At 34.0% G+C, this 27,341-nt stretch overlaps 1 protein-coding gene across 3 annotated transcripts in view; it reads right to left on the minus strand.

The window, feature by feature from the left end:
* Positions 1-7,080: 7,080 nt before the first annotated feature.
* The window catches only part of gng12b (guanine nucleotide binding protein (G protein), gamma 12b), a 164,380-nt gene continuing 144,119 nt past the window's right edge, over positions 7,081-27,341 (minus strand). For all 3 annotated transcript variants that reach the window (XM_087257203.1, XM_087257204.1, XM_087257205.1), the window contains 2 exons: positions 11,496-11,608; positions 7,081-8,434 (listed from right to left, as the gene is read on the minus strand). In XM_087257203.1, coding sequence (XP_087113329.1) covers positions 8,309-8,434; positions 11,496-11,588 — 219 coding nt within the window. In that variant the 5' untranslated portion in view covers positions 11,589-11,608 and the 3' untranslated portion in view covers positions 7,081-8,308. The remainder of the gene's footprint in view (positions 8,435-11,495; positions 11,609-27,341) is intronic.

Consider the following 27,341-nt stretch of genomic DNA (forward strand, 5'->3'; position numbering starts at 1 on the left):
ACCACTTGAGTGTGAGTAATTTTTAGTTTTGGAGTGAACTATCTCTTTAAATCAAGAGTTTTTTTTTCTAGACAAATATTGCTAATACGAGTAAAATATATATATTTTTTTTCAGAGAATTAGGTGAGCTTTTTCCTTTAAAGAGGCACAATAATCTGCCATTGGTGTAAATTAAATAATATTTATTCATTAAAATGATTAACAGATATTTGACTTGCCCATAAGGCAGATTATTTAGCTTGTTTTAAGGAAAAACCCAATTAGTTTTGAAATTTCTTACATTTTTTACTTGTCTAAGAAAATGCTTCTCGGTTAAAGAATTTTTATATATATTTTTTTACATATTTGCACTAAAAACAACACAAAAAAGCAAGAAAATGATGTTTTTTCTTTTGTTTTTTTTTGCAGAGTAACTATTGTGAACTGATCAACTGAGATACATACTGTAGTATACTTTGGTTTTTAGCTACAGTAAACTGTAATTGTAGTATTATATACCCATAGTTGTAGAAAAAAATGCTTTGCTGTTGTATTACCACAGCAAATATAGATTTAACACAGCACAGTATTTCAATGACTTTACTGTAATATGGGTCAAAAATACTATAGTGTTTACTGTAAATTACTATTGTGTTGTTACATGTGGGGGGTTAAAAGGTTTTAAAGAAAGAAATTGTATGAACGTTTATTATGCTAACATGACCATGTCAATGAGTTTGCTGAACTTAGGAAAACATCTGAGGCTGTACCTTTTGTAAAAGGTTCACGTTTTTAATGAAATGGTCTACATTGGTATCTTAAAATGAAATGAATACAAATGAATACCTAAATGCATATATAAGTAGCTAAAAAATACAAAAGTGTTCTTTTGAAAAGGCACCTTTTCCTACAGCTTAGTACTTTATTTAACAGGGGTCTGAACTGCCAACTATTCCGACATACAGTTAAAGTCAGAATTATTAGCCCCCCTATGCATTTTTTTTCTTTTTTAAATATTTCCCAAATGATGTTTAACAGAGCAAAAAAACTTCACAGTATGTCTGATAATATTTTTTCTTCCGTCCTACTGTATTTGTTTTATTTTGGCTAGAATAAAAGCAGTTTTTAATTTTTTAAACACCATTTTAAGGACAAATTATTAGCCCCTTCAGGCTATTTTTTTCTGATAGTCTGCAGAACAAACCATCATTATACAATAATATGCCAAATTACACTAACCTGCCGAGTTAACCTAATTAACCTAGTTAAGCCTTCAATTTGTCGCTTTAAGTTGTATAGAAGTTTCTTGTAAAATATTATTTACTGTGGTCATCAATTCAGCAAAGAAAAAAAATCAGTGATCAGAAATGAGTTATTAAAACTACTATGTTTAGAAATGTGTTGAAAAAATCTGCTCTCTGTTAAACAGAAAACGGAAAAAATAAATAGGGGGCTAATAATTCAGGAGGGCTAATAATTCTGACTTTAACCAAGATTTATGCAGCAGATGGCCTTCCAGCTGCAATCCAGTACTGGGAAACACTGATACCCGCACATTTACTCATACACTAAAGCCAGTTTATTTCGTCCAATTAACCCATAGCACAGGTCTTTTGACTGGGGGAAACCAGAGCACCAAGAGGAAACCCACGTGAATATGGGGAGAACATGTTCAGTAAACTCCACACAAAGTGCCAACGGAGCCAGCCAAGACTCGAACCAGGGACTTTCTTGCTGGGAGGCAACAGTGCTAACCATTGAGCCACTTCTTTAGCCAAATAAGTGTAGCAGCTGGGTATTTGGACAGGCTCAAGCACATCAACCTAAAAGCATATTGATGGGGATGGGACAATCATATTTGATTGGTCAGAAGATTTGATGAGAAACTGAAATATGACGTTGTTGATCTATTTTGGCAGAAGGGACAAACTGCAAGCTTTGGATGTGCACATCTTTTAAATTCAAATTTTGTCATTGTACTGGAGTAAAATATCTTATAAATATACTAACATTCTGTTAATAACATCTAAAAAAACCTTTTTGATTTCACAGGGTCTTTAAACCTGATTTCTGCCTCATGACTGTCGTGGTGTCAGGGTTTAGCAGAGAGTACACTGTATGCACTTCGGATAAAAGTATAAATTGGCCATCAGTAATAGACAGTTTACTGCTCTATGAATAAAGTGCAGTGATACAAATGAGACTGATAGCTTATATTTACAATTTTAAAACATTGATCATGACGTTGATGTACACTAATTCAAATACAATATTTAAATTCAAATCTACACAGTATGTGATTTTGAGCACACCAACAAGCTATAAAAGTGTGTGTGGAAGGCAAACGTCCTAAAATTAAATGTGTGAAATTTCAATGTGTCTAATCATGTTCATATTCACATTATGATCATATCAACGTGCAAATCCAGAAAGTGAAGAACTTTAGTATGTTAGACATACACAGAACCTTTCATGGCAGCATTTTTTTGGGGGTTGATATAACACCTGATGTTTGCATATGTGCAATGCATGGCAGTATACCATGGCAATACCCTTCATAAATAAACCTGTGAAGTCTGATGTTTATATACATACATCCCTCCATATTACAGTGTCGCATAAACAAATATTATCTCAAACACAGCAGTTTTTATTGGCTGTTGTGCTTCAGTGATTGCTTCTTGGGTTAAGAACAGTTAACTCTAAAAAAGGGGTGCCCAAGCTTTTATGTGTAAAGGGCCAAAAACCAAATGTTATTGATAGCTGTGGGCCAAAGATAAATATACCAAACTGTATTACATTAAAGTTGCCATAGGTAATTTCCTAATTCATTTTATAATATAAAAATGTAAATAGAAAGCATTACTTTGAATCGTAATAACTATAACGTTGTATGACTTTTTTAATTAGAACTTAGTGAAGTTTATTTATAAACTAATTTAGAGAGGGTCACGTGCTTATGATCTCTTATGATGTTATGTTCTCAGCTGCTCCCGCATCAACTCATGATTGATTCTTCAATCAGATGATACCTAACTCACTATAATTGACCATAGTTTTCTTATCTCAATATCTTCATCTTGAAGAATCCCTTTCCCCACCCCCCCTCCTTTCCAGATGGGTGACAAGGTGGCCCAGTGATTAGTACTGTTGCCTCACAGCAAGAATTTCTCTGGTTAAAGTCCTTACTAACCCAGATGGCATTTCTGTGCAAAGTTTGCTCATTCTCCCTGTGCTCACGTGGGTTTTCCCCGGGTTCTCCAGTTTCCTCCCACAGTCCAAAAATGTAATAATATAATAATAATCATCAGCTAAGTCTGAACTCTTGAATTGGATAGAAACATAAAAAATGGCATTTATAACACAGTGGAGTTCAATACTTAATACACTAGTCAAGCAGAATCTGCCTTTGCCTTGATTTGCTTATCAGAGTCTCTGCATTGTCCTCTCAGTTGTATGTACATTTTAAACTAAATCTGGTTAATTTAGATCATTTACATTTAATTTCAAATAGCTTTTTTGTAGCTTAACAATAAAAAAAGATATATATATATATATATATATATATATATATATATATATATATATATATATATATATATATATATATATATAGGTTACATTACAATTGAAATGACAATCTCTAAACCATTCGCAGAAGGCATTATATTTCTAAAATATTTCTGCCCATTTACTAAAATTCTGTTCAACCACAAATAAATTTTTTTTAGAATGGTTATGAAAAAATAAAATAATATCAATGGATTACTTTGGTATTTTACTCTGCTTCTGAATAAACTCAATCATTATAAATATAATACAAAATAGAATTGCTATTGTTTGTGTTTGTATATAGTAAAATAATGCAAATTTAAATCTGGATTCAGGAAAGAACATACAAGACAAAACGATTGAGAATAAAACTGTGTTTAATTGAAAAAAATACATAAATAAAAATACAACCCAATGTTTTGGGATCCAGCTCTGGAATTTTGCACAGACAGGAATTCACTAAAAAATGATGACAATGAATGATCTTTATATATAAAAAAAATATTTATAAAGGCATAAAGAGGTAAGAAGGCAGACTGAAGAGCTAGTGTTGACATATTTACAACACAACTGCACCTTCAGAAATGACCACAGAAACACTGTGACAACATTACTGTTGGGAAACATCACAGATCTGTCACTTTAAATGCAAAACTCAACAAGAAAGCAAGGGTGAAAATGTCATTCACAGCATACTGGTGTTCAAATAATGCGGTATTAGAAAATCTTGATGCATGTACAAGTTCAGTTGCAAACAGTCTTGGATCAGCCAATAAAAAAAATTAAAAAAAAAAGTCCAAAGATGAAGACACAGTGAATGTGTCTGGTTCACAGTAGTTGAACTCAAGTGGACAAGACAAAGCAATACTACCCTAAGGCTGGTTCAGCTGGTCTGTGTACTTATTTTGTGTCACTCATTTTCATTAAACTCATGGAAATTCACATTGTCTGGCTGCCTTAAATTTTTATTATTGAGTCTTACATTACATTTACATTTACATTTAGTCATTTAGCAGACGCTTTTATCCAAAGCGACTTACAAATGAGGACAAGGAAGCAATTTACACAACCAAGAGCAACAATGAATAAGTGCTATAGGCAAGTTTCAGGTCTGTAAAGTCTCCACATTAATCAAATTGACAAAAAAATATTAAGCAAAATTTTGTTTAACTTAAAAAAATGTTGTTAAAACCTGATCAATTTTTAAAAATAAGTTAAAGCAACATAAAAAGCTATTTATTGTCATTGTTTCTTTTACATATTTTCTTTTTTTTTTTACAGTGCAGAAGTTGTAAACATGGAATGAAGCCAAAATACATCTTAACAGTCACAAAAATCCCTACAATAAGAGAAAACAGCATGTGCTCAGTGTATATTTACTGACAAAATCAAATGCAACCCTGCGTATATTAGTTCAGAGAATAAGATGGCACAATGTTATAAAAAGAGACCATTTCCAAAACAAAGCATCCAACGAAATGTGAACATTAACATAAAGCATCTCGTAAGTAATCATTAAAGGGTTATTTAAAGTACATTGATCTACGATAAAGTATTTATGTAAGTTCTGTATTTGTCATAAAAGGGGAATACATGAAACAAACTATCATTCTGCAAAATCAGACATTTTGAGAATGTAAAATCTGATCTACTGAAAGAGGACATTTAAAGAATAGGGGTATTAGGAAAGGGGCAAAACAAACACAACTCGGTAGCTTTAAACTCCTAATTTGCTCTTTCTCAAGTTTATGATGTTTCTTTTTTTCAGTAGAACATTAAAGATGATTTTAATAACAAACAACAATTGTATTAAAAGATTATTTTATTGTTTTGTATTGTAAAATATGACAATGCCAGGACTCATTGGTCTCAAATGTGAAAGAGTGCTTTAGGAAGCATTATACACCGTTTGTTTACCTAAATTGCCCACCACAAAGTTCAAACCATACCTGTCAACATTGGGATGTGAAAATAAGGGATGTGCCCACCATAATAAGGGATTAAAAAATCTTTTAAAAATTCCCAAATTACTAAATATGTTCAATTATAGCAGTTTCATTGTAAATAAACAGTTTAATGGTCAGTAATATGTTTTATTATTATTTACAAAAAAAAAAAAAGTATACATTAGCAGCCAATAAATTAGCAAACAGTCAGGTTTATTAAAATTAAAAGCTATTATCAAGAAATAGAATCAAGCTATCAAATCTCATTAGCCGCTTTTTTTCACTGTATAACTTACACATTCTGATTAGAGTAACAGATGCATTTTATTTATTTAGATTTTTTTTTTTCGTTTGATCACATTAAATAACAGGTGTCACTTTAGAAATGCACACGTCTAACGTTATATTGAAATCATTTGATTGATTTTCTAATTTTTTAAGCTCATTTAGGACAAAAATAATTGTGTTTGAAAAAAACTACACCAAGATCGACATCTTTAGATATTATTATTATTAATTATGTATGTATATATATATATATATATATATATATATATATATATATATATATATATATATATATATATATATATATATATATATATATATATATATATATATATATATATATATATATATATATTATGTATATATTAAAACCCAAAAACCCAAAAAGTCTTTTGCTCCGCTATTTAGCACTATGGAGCACGTCAGCTGACAGTCATGCACCGCTATATGACTGTTTTGAGGATTGCATTTGTAGGGGAGACAGCACCTTTAATGAAAAAGAAAAGGAATCCCGCCATTTTATATTTACGAGAGTCTAGTACGCAGCAAAACCAGAGGTCAACATGAGTAGTCCTTTTGCCATTTCAAAACATGAAACGATAGACTCCATCCCACTCCAAGCCTCACAGGACAAAAAGCCGACCACCAGCTAACCACGTGGGAATCCCCGCTCAACAGAGAGAGTCCTTCACATCGCAAAAGGAACGCCTCCAGATTACCACTGAACTGGTGTAAATTAAATTTAACTCTAAAGAACCAATACAAGGGTTAAATTGATTATTTTTAGTTCGCTGGGTTTGGTTTTTTGCATCAGTACACTCTTTTAAACTCTTATTTTTTTACCTTCAATCTTTTTCTACAACCCGTATGAATGTGTGTTTGTGTTAGGTGTAGTTTCTGTCTACACCTAGTCAACTGACCGTTAGAATGATCGCTGGACGATTCATTTGTTCGGATTTAAAGAGTCGATTCATTTGAAACCCCATTTGAATTCAAATGCAGTACCTGCTGAGTAGTAGACAATTTTTGACGTAGCCAATGACTGTTTTTGGACTTTTTTTTAAACATGTATATATATACAGAGATTTCCCAGTATTTCTGTGTTGCAATCGGTAGATAGAGTTATCACAAACTAAAAAAAAGCCTCAAAAGTACATTATATTGTCCAACAGCAGCAACATTTGTCAAACTGTGAATTGTCCTCTATTTTTCGTTGTATGTGGGCGGAGTAATACACAAGGGTGAAGAGGCTGGACGAGTGCTGTTATTTGCAGAATATTGCACAGCTATCAGCCAATTAGATTCAAGAACCAGACAAAACTGTTATATAACAAAATTACCTGTGGTTCTTGATGATACAGTACATTGACCTCTTAAGCTAAATAATTGGTTTGTCCAAGAAAATAAACATGATTTAATACACTATTACCTGCACAGCCTAAATAGTTCATTGCAGTTCACTCCAACTCGTGAAAATGCTCAGGACCATTTGCAGAGGCTATAGATTCCAATACAGAAAATAATGTTTAAATAATGTTCAATTTCTCACAAAGACATAAGACTTGTACCAAAAGGAGTCATGGGTATTGCTTGTATGTGTCAAAATACCAGTAGATGATTTGCATTTTATCAATCACCAAAGACAACAGTTTAAAAGTAAAACAAAATAAAACATATTTAATGTTTCACTGAAGAAAGGAAGCTCTTTAAAAACTTCAAAATAAAATCTAAAATCTAAAATTTGTTTGGCTACTTTAAAACTCTAAAAATGCTGATCTGCAAGATTTGACAGTAATTGACCTTTTGACACAGTTCAGCTGGTTTACTGTGAGAGAAAGACATGGTCATGATCTTGTGCGTAGTGATTTGACAGAAGGGGTTAGCTTTATATCACTCTATTGTTCATCCACAGTGAGTTAATGAGGGAGGGCCAGAGCAGCATTGCGTCAATGTGACGCCTCTGAAAACACCTGTTTCCTCCTCCACTGAGCACAAGCACCCTACACACATTCATGATGGCGACATTTCACCCCGTTCATCAGCCTCCAACAATGCCTCGCTGTGACTGCCTGCCTTTAAACACATCAGACACAGTCGAAGCTCTGCTGATGAGGCTCTGCTTATCTGCAGATATACATTACAGAGAGCAGTCATTAAAAAAATATCATTTCCTGTGCTTCGTGGTAAAAACGCCCACTCTGACCTCACCCTTTATTTGCAGAAGACACAACCACATCAGTGGACACAATCACAAAGCAAACAACTCATCTGTGCTCTGCCCTAAAGCTACGGATTCATTCATGGGCTGGTTTTGTCTCTGCACAACAAATGGTTTTGTTTACTACGTGCTTTGGCTCTCCTTTTCAGATGGCAGGAACATTTCTAGTCAGTACTTTTGTGGATACAATTGAAAAATGGCTTGAGGTTTAGGTCTTTTTAAGGCAAACAGTGATTGTAATGAACGTTTGAAGATGAACGCTTGGAAAAAAAAAACAACAACAATAAAAGGCAACATTAAAAAGACACATCAAGAGTAAAAGCTCTCACAATATAGTGCAGGGCTTTTTATCTTTGAAAGGGTTTTCTGAAGCTGGGATGCCCATGAGTAGAGGATCATACTTGGCATGTTCACTGCAGTAATGCATGAGGTCTGCAGATGCTTTAGAAACCTGCAAAGAAGAGACCAAAAAACATCAGCTATCAATTAGTCATTTGACGGAAAGTTGAAATTCAAATTTTGTCAGTTCTGTGGTTTTTGTTATTACGCAAGATGTAAAATGGAGAATATGTACACAGTTTATATGCGAATGGTTTTATGCCTATGATGACTAAGATGGCCCATTTGAGTAGTAGTAGACTGACTGCTTAATATCTGTTGATACTGCTGCTAAATAGACATTTAACTGACTATAAGAAACTTTGCAAGTACATGTCAATTTACACTAACCCTAAAGCCTGGTTTATACTCAACGTGTCCGCTTGTTCGCTTGAGTGCTAGTGGCGAATGTGACGTCATCACGGAGTTTGCGGCTGTTCAAACTTTGGGTGCAGGCGACATGATTCGCGGCGTGTTTGATTTGTGTACTCCTGTACACATATCTTTAGGATCCATGATCATAGAGATAACCTAATGATCAATAATTCTTGCCTATAAATTGCAACAGCCGTGGGAAAGGAGAAAGTTTTTGTTAAAAGGTTTGAAAAAACCTGAATTATAGAATATGTTTTTCCACCAGTTAAAGGTTTTATACTAATGTGTATATAACAATTTTAAAATTAAAACAATTTAATAGTTAAAAAACTATAATGAAGTCCCAGAATTATTTCTTTGATAACTGGGAAGGAATAACTACATTATACGGATGGCCTGTTTTTCTAGACTTTAGTGGTTATAATGGTAAGGAATGTTAGATCATCATTGCCTTTTTAGCATAAGTATAGGACAAAAACTAGCCAGATAGTAATGTGTGAACTGTGGTAAATTTTTAGTTTTTTTTTTTTTTTGCTTTTATTCTTGCCATAATAAAATATATTTGAAGAGCAACTCATGTTCTCTTGTCATTAATACTTTAATAAACTTTAATAGGTAAAACTGTCCGAGATATGAACAAAAGCAAGTGATGCGTCAAAGTTTGCTAAAAAAAAATCTTGAATGGTTCTAAAAATCCTTATGATCATTAAAATAATTAAAAACAATAACAATAAAAATAATTAGTTTAAAAATATTGAATGATATGATATGATGTAGTTCCGTTTCGCAAGGTGCGCGCGCAGTCAGCGGAGGTGTGCGATGTGGCGCCAGGCGAAAGTATAAATCCAGCTTAAACCTAACCCCAACCCTAACAGTCTACCTATAATCTTTTGAGAATAAGTAGGCATATCGATGCAATGTTACTTGAATTCAACAAACAGACCATCAAAATAAAGTGTGACCAACAAATCTGATTGATTTGTATAAATCTAGATTAACTATCAGTTCAAACCTAACTAATAATAATGACACATTGAATGACTTTTATAGACAAAAAAAAGATAGTTAATAAAAAATTATTCAACTGATCTTTGTATATGAAAAGAATAGAGTACAAAACTACAGTATATGACATGTTATAAACACCATACATTTTTCAGATACTAATTATTACACAGTAGAGGGTTATTTAAAAAAAAAGGAGAAAGAAATTCCTATTAGGGGACGACTTCTAATTTAAAATAAAAAAGAGAATGTTTCATTAATTCAATCATTCTTTTTTTTCGGCTTAGTCCCTTTTAGTAATCTGGGATCGCCACAGCCGAATGAACCACCAACTTATCCGGCATATGTTTTAAACAGCAGATGCCCTTCCAGCTGCAACCCAGTACTGGGAAACACTGACACACATATTCACACAAACACTATGGGCAATTAAATAGCTTTAAGATGGCATCTTTAACCTGGATTATTAAAGCTCTCTTTTGTATCAGTTGTGAAATACAAGGATAAGGATGCACAGACTGACAAGAAAGCAGAACTGAGCAAACAAGCAATCTCGCAACAGGAAAAAAAAACAAGATATTCTGCGTCACATTCCCAAAGTTCTCTAATATGTTCGGAATCTGACAACTTTTTTGAAAAAGAATTGGCCATGGAGAAATATAAAGCATGTTCTTCCTGTGTTCGCGTGGGTTTCCTCCGGGTACTCTGGTTTCCACCACATCCAAAGACTTGCGCTATAGGTGAAATGGATGAACTAAATTGGCCATATTGTATGACTGTGTGTGTGTGTGTGAATGTGAGAGTGTATGGGTGTTTCCCAGTACTGGGTTGCAGCTGGAAGGGCATTTGTTGTTTAAAACATATGCTGGAATAGTTAGCAGTTCATTCCGCTGAGGTCACCCCTCCCTGCAGGCACAGGACGTCAACATGATGTCATATTGATGTTGTATCCCAATGTCGTGGGGACAATGGATTTTGTTTGTAAACCAAAAACGGGTTGATGTCAGAACCCAAAGTCAGGCCAACATCAATGTCCAAAGTCCAACCTAAAATCAACCAAATATCAACGTTTTATGTTACATCTTAACGTTGTGTGGACGTTACCCCTATGACATCTATCAGATGTTGTATTTTGGTCACTTTCCAACACAACCTAAAATCAACGAAATATCCACGTAATATGTTGTAACATTGTCCTTAGAAGCTGCCTAGACATTGAATTTTGGTCACCTGACATGATCTAAATCTAACCTAACATTAACGTCTTATGATGTTGTGTGCCTGCTGGGCTGAACTGAGCTAAACTGAACTCTAACTCTGAAAACTGAACTACATGGTTTCAATTTACTATGATCTTTTATGTGAAGCTGCTTTGAAACAATCTACATCGTAAAAGCACTATACAAATAAAGGTGAATTGAATTGAATAAATCAACGAGTAAGCCGAAGGGAAATGAATGAATGAATGGGAAATTGCAGCATATTAGATTGGTGAAACTTTTTTTTATTTATTTTAATTTTTTTGTGGCTTCCTGTTCAAAGAAGGACACAAGCAGTTTATAAAAAGATTTAATTTCTGAATATTGTGACATGTATGTTGTGCATTAAACTGGTTTTTCCATTTACAAACAACAGAATTACACACTAAAGTAAGTCAAAAATGTAAAAAGCATGATAAACCCTTTTAAATCAGTATTTGATAGTAACATCATGAAAAAAAAGTGTAGATTTCCAAGTGTAATGTGGGAAATTACCTTTATTCTTTCTACATTAGCTTCTATCCGTAGCTGTTGAACGTTCCTTCTGGCCTGGGCTATATTATTAGAGCTTTGCATCTTGGACAACATTTTCGATTATCTTCACAGACCTGGATTGAAAATGAACAAATAAAAGTTCACACTGACATGCGTTCTGTGAATACCAAAGCTAAAAATAATTGCAGTCCCATAATTCAGACAGCACATTCTTATGTAAAACATATGCAGGTCAGGGAGACTGGGATTTTTTTTTGTGTATGTTAATGTTTACACACAGGGGTAACTCAGGGCTCTCTTTTAACTACTGCAATGGGTGGGGGTGTTTAGTGCGTCAAACCCCCAGCAAGGGGCTTTTTACACTTTACAACTGCAGGAGAGACAACTAAAGCAAGCTGTGTGTGTTTGAACAGATCACAGGCTGCCAGCAGCTCTACTGACTGTTCCTGCAGAGCACTCTTTCCGTAAGCCATCGTCACCAGTTACTCTGCCAACTCATCTTATGCAGTGAACACACGTGCTCAGAGTCAGCACTGCAGTCGCTCAAGCAGGAGGATTGGGAAATGCATGTGGCTAAAGGAAATGGGGGGAGAAAGGGCAGGTGGTCTCTCACTGACCAGGAGATAAAGTGAAGACCGTTAGTTTGCTACTTATTGACCTTACTGGGAATGTGTTGTAACAATAACACAAATTCAGTAGTAGATAGCAATATTAGTGAAATTTCACAACAACAGCAGAATAATTAAATATTTTAATAAATGAATAGATGCATGTATGAACAGTTATATAATTTAAAAGAATAGTTTGGTCACCAAACATTTTATCAATAGAAATATAATAGATTTAAATTCAAAGTAAATATTACAATGACAAAAAGTTAACTAAATTCTAATTGTTTATTTCTCTTGATTGAACAAACAAGAAACAAACAAACAAAAAACATTTCCCTAACACATTAATGTGGGTGTAGTATTTTTTGGACCGTTATTATAAGTTATTTTGTTAGATTAGCTCCAGATTTGTCTTTGTCTTGAGATTTATGCTGAGCGCTATATATAACACTATATAAAATTTCAATAATGATTATAAGGGAGAAAATCTTTTTTAGCATTGAAAAATAAAGGCTTAACGCATGAATCTATTAAAACTTGTTCCCTCATTAAATAGAGTATATGCAGAAAGACTTTTCATTTTTTTAGTAACCCGGTTCAATCCCTTCTGGTGAACTGTATGCCATTACAAAATCACAGCATTTAGGGTGTGTTTCCTTTAAAAATCAATGATCTCCACTGCCTGATTTTAATATGATATAAAGTGGGTATCAGAACGTACAAGAAGCACTGCAATATATACCTTTGATCCACACCACTATCATATGCCCGGTGCAATAAGGTGCAAAGGGTGTTTGGCACGATTTGTTGTTATTTTTCAGACCAGTGCAACAATAATTTTCATGTTTTATGTTTGCTGAAAATTAGAACTGAATTTAGAAAAAGGTTTAAAACAAATCTTTGCGTTTAACAGCCAACATTAAATGTGTAGGTTAGTGGATGTCTTCTGTGTAGTGCGTACAACACCTTTCCTTATCCACAAAAGTAATGGAGTAAAGAGTAGTAAAATAGTAAAGAGGCCGAATGGAGGAGGCTCATTCTTTACCCTTGTGCTGCAGATGGTCTGTTTAACTGTTTTCTCACTAGTGAGGCATTCAGTTTTTTCACTTACAAAATCCAGCATGTAAATATTTCTTAAAGGGAATGAGAGATGAGACTTTGATTGGTTTAATGCAAGTTATGCTCAAAGCACACCCATAACTCATTAAGAGAATAAGCACAACCCTGTTAGACCATGTGCCGCGGCACATACCATATTTCTCCATCCTTAAAATAGCAAAAGTGCATTCGGATATGCTCTTATTGCGTTTGCGCCATTCACTTTAGACTTAGTGTCTAGATTGCTAAAATAGAGCCCAAAGTCTTTAAAATATGGAAATTTATTTTACCACAGTATTTTTAATGGAGTCTCTGCACTCACCTACTGCTTCTAACGGCACTGGCATTTAATCGTCTTTTCATCTGGTTTACACTTGCACAACTAAATAAATGCATAAGTCTATATAACTGATTATACTTTAATTACATTACAGCATTGATGCTGTAAAATTGAACTGAATGAAATTGAAATAATCTCATAACGATTTCACTAAAAGTTAACTTGTAGGGGAAAAAACACTAGCTTTGCATAGACCCTATTAGCGTGGAATCTACAATGACCAAAAACGTCACTTTTATCTTTTATTAATTAGATCATATTATAGACTTCAAGTATTGTAGTTAATTAAACTTGTAAGTATAAGTCAATAAGCATATCATTAATAAAACTAAAAACATAAAATAGAATAGAGGCGGTGGGGGTGCAGTCGTGATATCTGTCTGCCATCGGCGATAGACGATTGCATCGTCTTTCTACCCAACCCTACCGCCAACTACTCCGGCATATGTTTACAAAGCAGATGCCTTTACAAACAGCAACCCAGTACAGGGAAGCACCCATACACTCTCATTCACACTCTCACACACACACACACACACACACACACACACACACACACACACACACACACACACACACACACACACACACACACACACACACACACACACACACACACACACACACACACACACATTCATACACTATGGCCAATTTTGTTTACCCAATTCACTTATAGCACAGGTCTTTGGATTGTGAAGGAAACTAGAGCCCCTGGAGGAAACCCACGCCAACATGGAAAGAACATGCAACTCCATACAGAAATGCCAACTGGCCAAGCTGGGACTCAAACCAGCAACAATCTTGCTGTGAGGTGACAGTGCTAACCACTGAGTCAACATGCCACCCCATAGTAAGTTTTATGAAATACATTTTTATTTTGAAAAAGATTTCCAAGCTACAAGTCTAATATAGCTCAGTATATCATTAGAACAGCTCTGCAAGCACGCCCGGTTTTCTCCAAAATAATTACTTGCACAATTATAGCTATGCACAATGTTTGATTAGGCACTACAAACAACTAGTCAACAGTAAACGTTGATGCTACAATAGGAACAATAAAAATGGTCAAATCAACTTTATTTTCAATGAAAATGTATTGAACTGACTAACAATCTTATTGTTATTGCTACTACAATGACTACTACTTTGACTACTACAAATGTGCAAAAGAGGAAAAAAGAAATAGTGGAAACAGTAATTCTATAATCTGGTCATTGTAATAGGGTATATCCACTGCTAGTGTTTTTCCCCTAACGATGAACTTTTGGTGAAAGGTTAATGTGACTATTTCAGTTTTGATGGTACGATTTTACAGCATCAGTGCAAATGAAATATAACCCTTTAAATAGACTTGTGCATTAATGGAGTATTGTTACAACAGCATTTTTCTTCCTACTGTTGTAATGTCAGTTTTGACAACATGGCAAATGTTTAACTGTTTAGCAGCTTCCACATTATTACACGGTCAGCTGCATAATCTCTAGCACAACAACCCCTTCTATCCCACTTCCTGAGAAGCCCAGACAAAGTTTTATCAAGCATTAAGAGGAAGAGTGTACGGCTGTCTCCTGTGCGGCAGACACTGCACTGGTATCTCTACATGGAGGTCTGTGTTAGGAGGTGACATTATCTGCTAGCACACCAGACAAACTCAGAAGGGGTTAAGAGGTTTGGATAACAGCTAGTTGTTAATGCAGTGACATAATTAGTGTGAGACAGAGGCCGCAGTTGCTCCCACAAGCCCTGAGGTCAAGAGGCCGTCCATACATTTCGCTCTAAAGAACACACACACACACACACACACACACACACACACACACACACACACACACACACACACACACACACACACACACACACACACCGCTTACTGCAGCTTAAACAACATAGACAAAACATGACGCCTCTGACGACAGTGTTTCACTAACAATTGTACTTTCCAGGCAATAAAGCATCCCAGGTTGCTAATTTTAGTTGCTCAAATCAAACAGGTCAAACTGTTGGCATCCATGTCTTTTGTTTGCAGGCGTTAAATGGCAAACTTAATTAACAATGCATGAGAAACTTTGCTACGCTACAATGGATGTCCATCTCTGACTTTACTTCTCTGTTATTAATTAACTTAAACTAAAATAAAATAATTGTGCTGGGTAAAGATTAATTGTAATTAATCACTTCCAAAAATAAAAGTTCAATTTGAAATAATGTATATGTTTGTATTATATAGATTGGTATCACATTGATTTTTGATGGTCCCTTTAATGCATAATGTTGAATTTAAATTAAATTGCATCCACATGCCAAGTAATTCTCACTAGATTATAAGTAGACTGTTAGGGTTGGGGTTAGTGTAAGTTAACATGTACTTGGAAAGTTTCTTATAGTCAGTTGAATGTCTGTTGAAGGAGCAGTATCAACAGATATTAAGCAGACAGTCTACTAATACTTGAATGAAAGTAATCGGCATGCAATGCAACACTTAGTCAACAAAATGTGCAAGAGGGACCATCAAAATAGTGTTACCCATCACGTATTATGTATATGTGGTAAACACACATATGCATAGAATTTATTTTTTACAATTTTCATACTAATATTTTATAAAGTATTTTATAAAAATATCTATTTTATATATACATATATATATATATATATATATATATATATATATATATATATATATATATATATATATATATATATATATATATATATATATATATATATATATATATATATATATATATATATATATATATATATATATATATAGGCCCCCTGAATTAATAGCCCGTCTGTTTATTTGTTCCCCAATTTCTGTTTAACGGAGAGAAGATTTTTTCAACACATTTCTAAACATAATAGTTTTAATAACTCATTTTTAATAACTGATTTATTTATTTATACAAAATATTTGACAGTACAACAATTTCCTTATTTTTATATATATAAAAAATATATATAAAAATATATAAAAAAATCCAATCTGGGCTAATAATTCTGAATATATGAAATATTAAATTGATGATATTAAATTAAATTTAATATTAAATATATGATATTAAATTGTCAAAACAAAGTTTTATTTTGAATGCAATTAATCAGGACAAATTTTTCTCAGCGAAAAAAAACAAAAAAAAAAACAAACAAAGCAAAAATAATTTTTATTACTCAAAGAAATATATAAAGATATTTTAATATGAAAACTTTTTTAAGCTAGATATGAACATAATTCTCATTGTCACTAGGATACAATGAGTACAATGAAAATTTATTTTTAAAATGATATATCTAATTTATGCTACATAAAATTTGTACTATTATCTGCTTTGTAAAACAGATCGATTCCACTCCAGTTCATTCCACTGTGGCAACCTTTGATTAAGCAGGGAATATGCTAAAGGAAAGTAAATTTATAAACAAATTTATCAAGTATTAATATTTTAACATACATCATATATTCATGTACTAATTACTAGAAATACTAATTACTACAAATTACAATACTATGCTAAAACTATAACCAATCCACAACACAATGCGTAATCTAAAGAAACAATATAGTATATATATATATATATATATATATATATATATATATATATATATATATATATATATATATATATATATATATATATATATATATATATATCTGTACATACACACACACACAAACATTAATAATGCATTTTTGTATAGTTGACTTGATTGGGTTTATTCATTTATTATAATTTATGTATTACATTATACTGCTATGATATATTATTTTTTTATTTTATAAAAATTTAAAAAAATAAAATAAAATTTCCAATAAAAATGACATTTGATATCCTTTGGCTTTGACTTCAGATTTCAGTCAGGAAAAAAAATTCAATGTCATAAAAAAAAGTATAATTTTGTCTGCTGAGTCCTGCAGAGTTCTGCAGAGTCAGACTAACAAAACAATATGATTTGTTCAAGGACAGCTCTCAGTTGATCTCAGTCAAGGCTGAGTAAGAATGGAGCTCTTTGAAAGGCTGCAGTGTTCCTGCGAGTTAACGGTTCATTGGCTCAGAGTGGGCTCAGAGTGGCCTCAGCGGGACAACGAGTTAGTTTTCTGCAGACGCAGCACAGAGAGCAGAACTGTGATGCAGACAAACACAACTCAAAACCTGTGTCAATCAAACTACTCACTACTCATGATCTCTGACCCTTCAGGCAGATTGTTTCCCATCCACTGATACCAGTCAAACACAGACTATTGTGTGGAGATAGGATCAAAATGACAAAATGATAATATGACAACAACTTACTCAAATAAATCTCACTTTTGGGCATGCCCAACCAACACTTTGACTCAAAGTGATCCATTATACGTGTTTTTATGAGTTCATGATGTCATGTTTTTGCCAATTCATTCAGCAATCCAGTTACTGTACTTCAACAGTGACTGGATTGACAAAACAGTTGAGACATGGATCAAACAATTGATGAGCTGGTGATAAGCATATTTGTGTTTGGTCTGTGACAGAAACTGAACAATATTTACCACACTACTGTGTTTGATCCACAGCCTTTGGCAAATCATTTTTTTTGTGCTGTCATACGATTAAAGTCCATGTGAAATCAAAATTTACAATGTTTATTTTCTAGCACACATTGTTAGTCTTTAAGGTGAACTATTAATCCTCGCAAACTGATCCACTGAATTGGTAATTTTTTTGTTAATTTTCAATCAAACTGAACGTTTGCTTCCTCGCTTGTCTTTTTTTACATCAGTTTGACAGCTTTAACGACAATACTTACCCATGCCCCTCTTAACATGTTTGTTACAAGGGAATAATGGACAAAAAGAAAGTTTTGCACCCTACTCAATATTCTGTTTCAGTTGGAAGTACATCAGCATACTGATATTAAAATTGTCATCAACTTCCAGTTTATGCACACTTTAATCACAATTAACCGCATCTAAATTAAAAGTTGGTATTCACATAGTATAGATTCAAGGAATAGCACAAGGGGCCTCATGCATCAACGCTGCGTACGCACAAAAACTTTGCATACGCCAGGTTTCAGACTCCCGTTTGGATTTACTAACGATGAAATGAACGTGGGAATGTGCGCAGGTCCGTGCCAACTTTATGCCTGGTGTACGCACATCTCTTGTGTGTTAGTTTTATTTCTATTGGCAAATCCTAGAGGCAGTTGTGTTAAATTGCACTCTACAAAGTGTCTTTGAGCCGTGCAGTGGCAGCTGTATGAGATGGGTTCATCTGCATGTCTAGCAGGTATATAAGGTTTCCATACCATGCAGTTGACCAGCCAAACATTAAAGCACAATTTGCAGCAGTTGACGTTTTTCCCAATGTAATTGGAACGATCTACTGCACACACATTGCTATAAAGGCGCCATCTGAAGATGAATTTGCAAACGTGAATCAGAAACATTTCCATTCAATAAATGTGCAAATAAAATATGATGCACAGACTTATTAATGATTCCTATTGTCTTCCTCATGATGAAGAGTATAGGCAAAATCTGATATGTTGAAGAGGGGGGTGGTGGTTGGGGGAGAATAAGTTCATCAGACGCCGGATTCAAACTGAGTTCATGCTCGCACATGTCAAATCATGTTGCCACGCGTATCACGAGCTACGCCACTCACATTGCTATACACTATTTTTTTTTTTATCCACTCAGTACAATGTTCAGACCCAACTGTGTTAACCGCGTCAGCTAAAATCTCCCACTCAATTTTTTTTATTTTGTTATTAAATTCCGGAGAACAAACTTGCAAATAACACCGTTGTTCTCCGGTCTAACTCCGAAAGCAGCACCTCTAATTCACATTCTGTTCAAAGTTTCTTTTTTGCTTGCTTTTGCCTTTGCTTTTTCGTTGGGTTTTGCCAAAGTAGAGTGATTAGCATATTCATACGAGTGAGAAGGCAGGGTGGGGTTTTGCGCTTATGCATGTTGCGCTCAATTTCACATTCTTTCGGATGTACAAAGAGAATATGCGTGGGATTCAACATACGCAGTGTTTCATACATCTGAATTTTTTACTGCGTACACACATTTACAGCTTTGTGCGTACGCAATGTTTTAGAATGATTTCAATGCAAGTCTTCATACATGAGGCCCCTGGTCATCGAATTAGTGAAATAATACACCTGAGGTTGTGATGAGGCTACCATGCTAATTTTTGGCTGTGAATTATTTTCTAATAATTCAATGTAACTTTTACTTCAATTGCCACACGTAAAGAGACTTTTTAGATGGTCTATTTCAAGACATTTGTCAGGTTTTTGTCCTCAGATACTTTCTTATGCATCTCAAAAGCTGTGCTCTAGATGACATAGGGTATGAGTTAGTGTCATCTCAAATGGAACACTAATGATTTTTTTTTTATTACACTTAATTTTATCGTATGAATGAGTGATTATTTTCAGTGTAAATGCACTACTTGTACTATTTATGATACAAAATAGTGTGTAATAGTGTTTAAGGATACAATCTGGGATGCACCAAATGTGTTTTGTTCTGTTTTCACTTGATTTTGACTAACTTTTTCCACATTTTTTTAAAATCTTACCACCTTATTCCAAAATGGATTAAATTCATATATTTCTTCAAAATTTTACACACAATACCCCATAATGACAAAGTAAAAAAGATTTTTTTTTAATTGCTGAAAATTTATTAAAATTAAAAAAAAACCTGAAAAATTACATGTGCATACAGTAAGTATTCAAAGGCTTTGCCCAATACTTTGATGATGAACCTTTGGCAGCAATTACAGCCGCAAGACTTTTTTGAATATGATGCCACAAGCTTGTCACACCTGTCTTTGGAAATTTTTTGACCATTCCTCTTTGCAGCACCTCTCAGGTTGGATGGAAAGCAACGGTCCAGCTGGAAGATGAACCGTCACCGCAGTCTGAGGTCAAGAGCACTCTGAAGCAGGTTTTCATTTAGGATGTCTCTGTACATTGCTGCATTCAGCTTTTTTCTCTATCCTGACAAGGCTTCCAGTTCCTGCTGCTGAAAAACATCCCCACAGCATGATGCTGCAACCACCATGCTTCACTATAGGGATGGTTTAAGCCTGGTGATGAGCGGTGCCTGGATTTCATACACATCATTTCAACATAACTACTGGCATTCACTCCAAAGAGTTCAATTTTAGTCTCATCAGACCAGAGATTTTTGTTTCTTATGGTCTGAGAGTTCTTCAGATTTCTTTTGGCAAATTCCAGGTGGGGAATGGCTTTCATCTGGCCACTCTACAATACAGGCCTGATTGGTGGATTGCTGCACAGATGGTTGTCCTTCTGTGAGGTTCTCCTCTCTCCACAGAAGAATGCTGGAGCTCAGATAAAGTGGCCATCGAGTTATTGATCACCTCCCTGACTAAGGCCCTTCTCCCCTGATCACTCAGCTTAGATGGCCGGCCAGCTCTAGGAAGAGCGTGGTTCCAGACATCTTGCACTTACGGATGATGGAGGCCACTGTGCTCATTGGAACTTTCAGAGAGGCAGAGATTTTTCTTTAACCTTCCCCAAGTTTCACGGCAAAGGCTGTGAATACTTAAGTACATGTGATTTTTCAGAATTTTGAGAAAATAAATTAATTTAATCCATTTTGGAATATTGCTGTAACATACAAAAATGTGGAAAAAGTAAAGCGCTATGAATACTTTCTGGATGCACTGTATGTTAAAAAAGAAATGAAAGCATTTAATTCATTTAATGTGATTTGTAACACATCATGTGATTATAACACACATAATGTGATTTAAAGTCCATATTAACCAGAAGTTGCTGAGACTTTTATATAAGTATGTTAAACAGAATATTGAGTAGGCATGTGGCTTTCTTTTTGCGCAGCATTGCCTCATAACAACCTAAGAACAAAAAGGGTGTGACTATTATAAGATATAATAGTATAAGAATATTGCGTCTGAAGCCGTCAGTCTGACTTCTGCAGAGAAGGACCAACACACCAAATGAAGAAACAAATGGTTAGATTTTGATTGAAGACTTTAATTTTCAAAAAAATTTCAAAATTAATTCAATTGATTAACTATATATACAGTATATATAAAATAAATATTATCCCATCTGAGAATTTTAGGTTCTAAAATTCTAACAATTTTTTTTTTTTTTGTTCATTCATTCATTTTCATTTCGGTTTAGTTCCTTTATTAATGTGGGGTCACCACAGCGGAATGAACCTCCAACTTATCCAGCACGTTTTTACACAGTGGATGGCCTTCCAGCCACAACCCATCTCTGGGAATTTTTTTCATGTTATTAGATGTATTAAAAAAACCTATGTTTTGAACCAACTATTAACATTAGTTTTTGACTATATAGGAACATTATTCTAAATGTTTCAAACATTTTAGTTTCATATTATAATAATGTTCTTAAAACATTTTAGAGCATTTTATTCACATTTATATTAATGTTTCTATTTTTAATTAATTTTACAAGAACGTTCCAATTAATATGATTTTTAAAACCTGATGTGCTGACATTTATGCAAATGCTAAGGAACATTAGCTGGCATTCATGTATATTTTGTAAATGCAAACTTTTATTTTAGATGCAAGTAATCAAGAATAATTATTTGACAGCACAAATTCGTTTAAGAGAACTAGACGAACCTAATCAAACTACACCTCTGAAACAGTTGACGGCTCAAATGTGAATTGTGAAACAAACAGACACTGCAAAATATCCATGCTAATCAAATTCTACTTGTTACTTGCTCACTCATGCACTCTGACCCTCCAGTTCGATTGTTCCTCATTCACTCACACCAGTCAGGCTCATGTGTGGAAACAGAATCAAGATGACAATTTGATTAACTGCCATATCCAGCGCCCAGAGAGCTTTCCAAGATCCCACATCCGTTCCTTTAACCCACTCACTCTTCACCCTGCTGTAAAAATGATTAAAGATGTGTATGAATGTATAAATAGCAATGGAACAGGAAGAGGGGGCGTCTGTGATCCTGGACTCAGCAGAGAAAGGGTCTGCTAATAACTGCATATCCGGACCCACGGGATTTCATTCATCCCTCTCATGTTCACCCTGATAAAATCCTTCACATGCTACAGAACTTGTCCTTTCCGTGCTGGGAATCTGCGTGTGACATTTCCGCTACTAGAGTGCTGTTAGCGCATGTCTACTGCTGTCTATGCAACAGTGGCTTTGGGCTGTCCAGCACTGGCATCTATATCAAAGGGACACAGGGTGCTGAGAGAGGACACTCAAGGTGCACTGAACTGTGCCGAATGCCTCATCTGGACATTACACTGTAATTACAGCTTTAGAGCGAGAGAGAGGCACAAGAGTCAAGAACACTCTAAATGCTCAGGCTGACGCTGCAGCCTTCAGTCTTTTGTTACACCTCTCTCACCTTTGCCCTAGATGTGACCCTGCCCCCCAAAACCAACAGTAATGTGGTGAGAATAAAGCTGGTTCACACCAATGCACATTTTTTGCAAATAATTAAAATAAAAAATAAATAAATAAAAACAAAACAAAATAACATGAAATATATAAAATAAATCAAATTAAATTTAAATATAATAAAAAATTTAATTAATTAAATTAAATAAATAAAACAAAATAAAACAATGTAAAATTAAATATAATAAAACAAAAAATAACTAAATAAATAAAATAAAACAAAATAAAATAAAACAAAATTGATAAAATAAAAAAAATAAAATAAAATACCAAAACAGAAATTTTTAAAAATAAAGTCAATAAAACAAAACTAAATAAAATAAAATGAAATGAAATAAAATAAAATAAAACAAAATAATCTAAAATAAAATAAATAAAATATAATATAATAAAACAAAACAAAATTACAAAATAAAAATAAAATAAAAATAAAACAAAATTAATAAAATAAATGAAAACAAAATAAATTAACAAAATAATCAAAATAAAATAAAACAAAACATTCATTCATTAATTTTTTTTCGGCTTAGTCCCTTTATTAATCAGGGGTCGCCACAGCGGAATGAACCACTAACTTATCCAGCATATGGTTTTTTTTTTATGCAGTGGATGCTCTTCAAATACACTACGGACAATTTAGCCTACCCAAATCACCTGTACCGCATGTCTTTGGACTGTGGGTAAACCGGAGCACTCAGAGGAAACCCACGCGAATGCGGAGAGAACATGCAAACTCCCCACAGAAATGCGAACTGACCCAGCCGAAGCTCGAATCAGCAACCTTCTTGCTGTGAGGCGACATCACTACCTATTGTGCCACTGCGTCGCCCAAAACAAAATTTAATTAAAATAAACAAAACAAAATTAAATAAAAGAAATTTAATAAAATAAATAAATTAAATAAAAAAACTAAAATAAATACAATAAAATAAATAAATAAAACAAATAAAACAAAATAAAATAACATAAAATAAAATAAATTAAAATATATTAAAACAAAATAACAAAATTAAGTAAAACAAAACAAAAGAAAAAATATATATATAGAGACTAAATACGATAACATGAAATATATAAAATAAAATAAAAATATAATAAACAAAATAAAATAACTAAATTATTAAAATAAAACAAAACAACATAAAATAAATAAAATAAAACAAAACAAAATTAATAAAATAAAATAAAATGTAATTAAATTATATTAAGTTGAGAAAAAAAAGTCTGCAAAGTGCACATTTTACAAAATGTGATGTGTAAACACTGCTGATGCTAATTGGTCAGAGAGAATCGTCACTACCTGTGTCACTGGATTTGCTACACAAGATTTTCTAGATTTAAATAAACAGTCAGCAACAGCAACCACATAATTATTTTAAAGAGCTCTTGTGCATAAATTAGCATAGCTGTACCATGTAGTAAACAATACAGATGTTCCTATGAGTTACCTGCAGTTTTCCAATTATTTATAATCTTCCCAGATTAGGTTTCCACTAGTGCACTTTTGTTAGAATATGCTTTTGTTTTGTTACATTATGCCTGGTGTTTTTGTTAATTAAAATAAAACATGCCTCATTTCTGTCATACTGGTGCTGTATATAGTCACATAAACTTGGCAATATTGTGCAGTCCCAAAAAGAATTGCGGAAAATTTGTAGTCAGATTTTTTCACCCAGAATCATGCACCCCAATTAAAACACATTATAGCTGCTGTTGATAAGTGATAGGGTCAGGAAGGGTTGGTCGCATGTTTGTGCTGCAAACATACAGAAACAGTGTGAGGGAGAGCAAGTGAGAGAAGCAGGAATGAAGGAACTGTAACTGGCTTTGAAGTGTGTGACTCAAGCTGAATCACTAACAAACAACAAGAGGGAGAAACTAAGACCACCAAAAGGCAGAGTACAGACCACCTTGGGGCACAGAGGTACTACTGCTGCAGACTGAGCTGCCCACTGGGCCACCCACACCTCTGCACCTCCCTCTCGATCTGGCACTGCCGAAGTCTGCTGGATCTCAGCCAGAACCAGACGGCTCCAGCCACAGGTCCAGCCTCTGATGTAGCACTCCAGGAAAAACAGAGAGCTGGCATACTGAGACCACCACTGTGGCAGACAGAGAGCGGGAAATCACTTTTAAATATGCTTTAAAAAAATTAATCTTCACCATTTCTGAAGAAAATTGCTAGTAAGAGTTAAGCTATATGGTTTTAGGACGGATGCTAAGTGGTCACTAGGGTATTTTGATATATAGCCTTAAAAGCAACACTGAAAAAGGAACCCTCATTATATTTAACTGTTAACTGCTAGACTGTTATGCTACAGTCTAAACCAAATGTAGAACTAAGTAAATAAATACAAAATCAAAAATTATGGAAAAAGGAAATGTCACATCTTTCTTTCATCACTGATTCACAAGCTTTTACTCTGTTAATTAATTGGCACAATTCATTAAATTGCTAATTAAAGCAATGATAAAGGGAAAGTCTACCTATAAATGAAAACTTGCATATCCTAATGCCATTTGAACTAAACTTTTGTTTTGATGCTCTCTGATAATTTATCCATCTGAATTTCATATTTCATAAAACATCCATCTATAAATAAGTAAATCCGAATTTAAATAACAACACAAAGTCACAGTAGTGCTTCCTCTACAGTGTGAAAAGTTATTCATACAAATACATTTCAAATGTATACAACTAGGTGCAGGGCAAAGAAAGCAACAGCAGCTTTAACATTTTCAAGACTGAGGTTAAAAACAAAAAACAAAAAAACATCAGAGATGCACCAAAATAAAAATCCTAGGCCAAAACCCAAAACTCTGGTTCCTCTTGTCCAAAACTGCTTTGTAATAATCATTTGCTATTTTAAAAAATATATGAAGCCATTTTGTAAGATTTTTTTCTTTCATTCATTTTCTTTCCAGTTTAGCTCACTCAATTCACCTATAGCGCATGTCTTTGGACTTGTGGGGGAAACCTACGCAAACATGGGGAGAACAAGCAAACTTCACACAGAAATGCCAACTGACCCAGTCAGGACTCGAACCAGCAACCTTCTTGCTGTGAGGCAACTGTGCTAACCACTGTGCCACCAAAGCTTTTCAAATTTAGCTCAATAACTTAAATCTTGATTTAAAAAAATGTATATATATATTTTTTTGGAGTTTAAAGGGCTACCAGCATTGCAATGATAGCACAGTAGCATGATTACAAGGAAAATAACAAATTACAAGCAAATTACATAGAAATGTCCCGCTGACAAGCTATTTGATATATCTGACTTTGCTTTTTCATTGTGCTTGTGCAGTTCATGCTTATTGGCCTGTTTCCACTGAGTGGTGAGGCACGGTACAGTTCGGTACACTTTTATGGCAGTTTCCACTCTCCAAAAGTAACAAAAAGCGAACCGTATCATACCATTTTTTGGGTAACCTTTCGGAAGGATACCTAGCATAACAAAAGGATATTAAAAGGTGGAGCCAGATGTGCAACTGAACGCTATTGGTTTACAGAGATACGTCACAAGCAGGAGAATGAAAACAAAGGAAGTGCCATTTTTAAATACACGACCGAGGCATTACACTGTAATAATATATACATATAATAACGAACCAAGGTTGATCCGAGCTTAAACAAACCTTGTTGTCGTCTTGATGTAGAGCCACAAAGCCAAGAAGAACAAAATCACAACATCTGCCATGTTCTGTTGTTGTTTTACGAGGCTGATGATAATAACATGTGCGAGATTACTAAATAGCTTCTGACATCTAATCCTTTCAGAAACGGACAAACGTGAGAGTGAAGCGTAAAAAACCAAAGGAGCAAGTGATTCTTTCAGCAACCTAAAACATGAACAAACTGCCATGTTTAACTATTATCATCGCCTTTTGGACTATTATGAACTCTGAATTACTTCATTACAAGAGGTTACATGTGCTGGTAAAGATTAAAGATACAGATGAGAGGTTTGCACTGACTGGGCTGTATGTTGCGTGTTGTTTTTTAATACAAATACGGACTAAATGTATGCTGTGTGCAGTTTTTCTGTATTTAGTATTATCGGAAACCATAAAAAGCTGTAAGTGTTCATATATGTTGCAATTATTTATTTATTTTATGCAGTTTGAGACAATACTGTAGGCTATTTTATTCATTTCATTTCATTCATTCATTTTCATACATTCACTGATCTGCACTTAGAATCAAATCCTGTTCATAGAGAGTTTAGTAATGAACATTTATGCACAGGTTTTTATGTATAAAGCATCTGTTTTGTGAGAAATGTTTCTCGTATGATATGTGAACGAACTCTTGACATTTCCTCAAGCAAG

This window comes from Danio rerio, chromosome 6 (assembly GCF_052040795.2).
Source record: "Danio rerio strain M-AB ecotype USA chromosome 6, GRCz13ab, whole genome shotgun sequence".
NCBI lineage: Eukaryota > Metazoa > Chordata > Actinopteri > Cypriniformes > Danionidae > Danio > Danio rerio.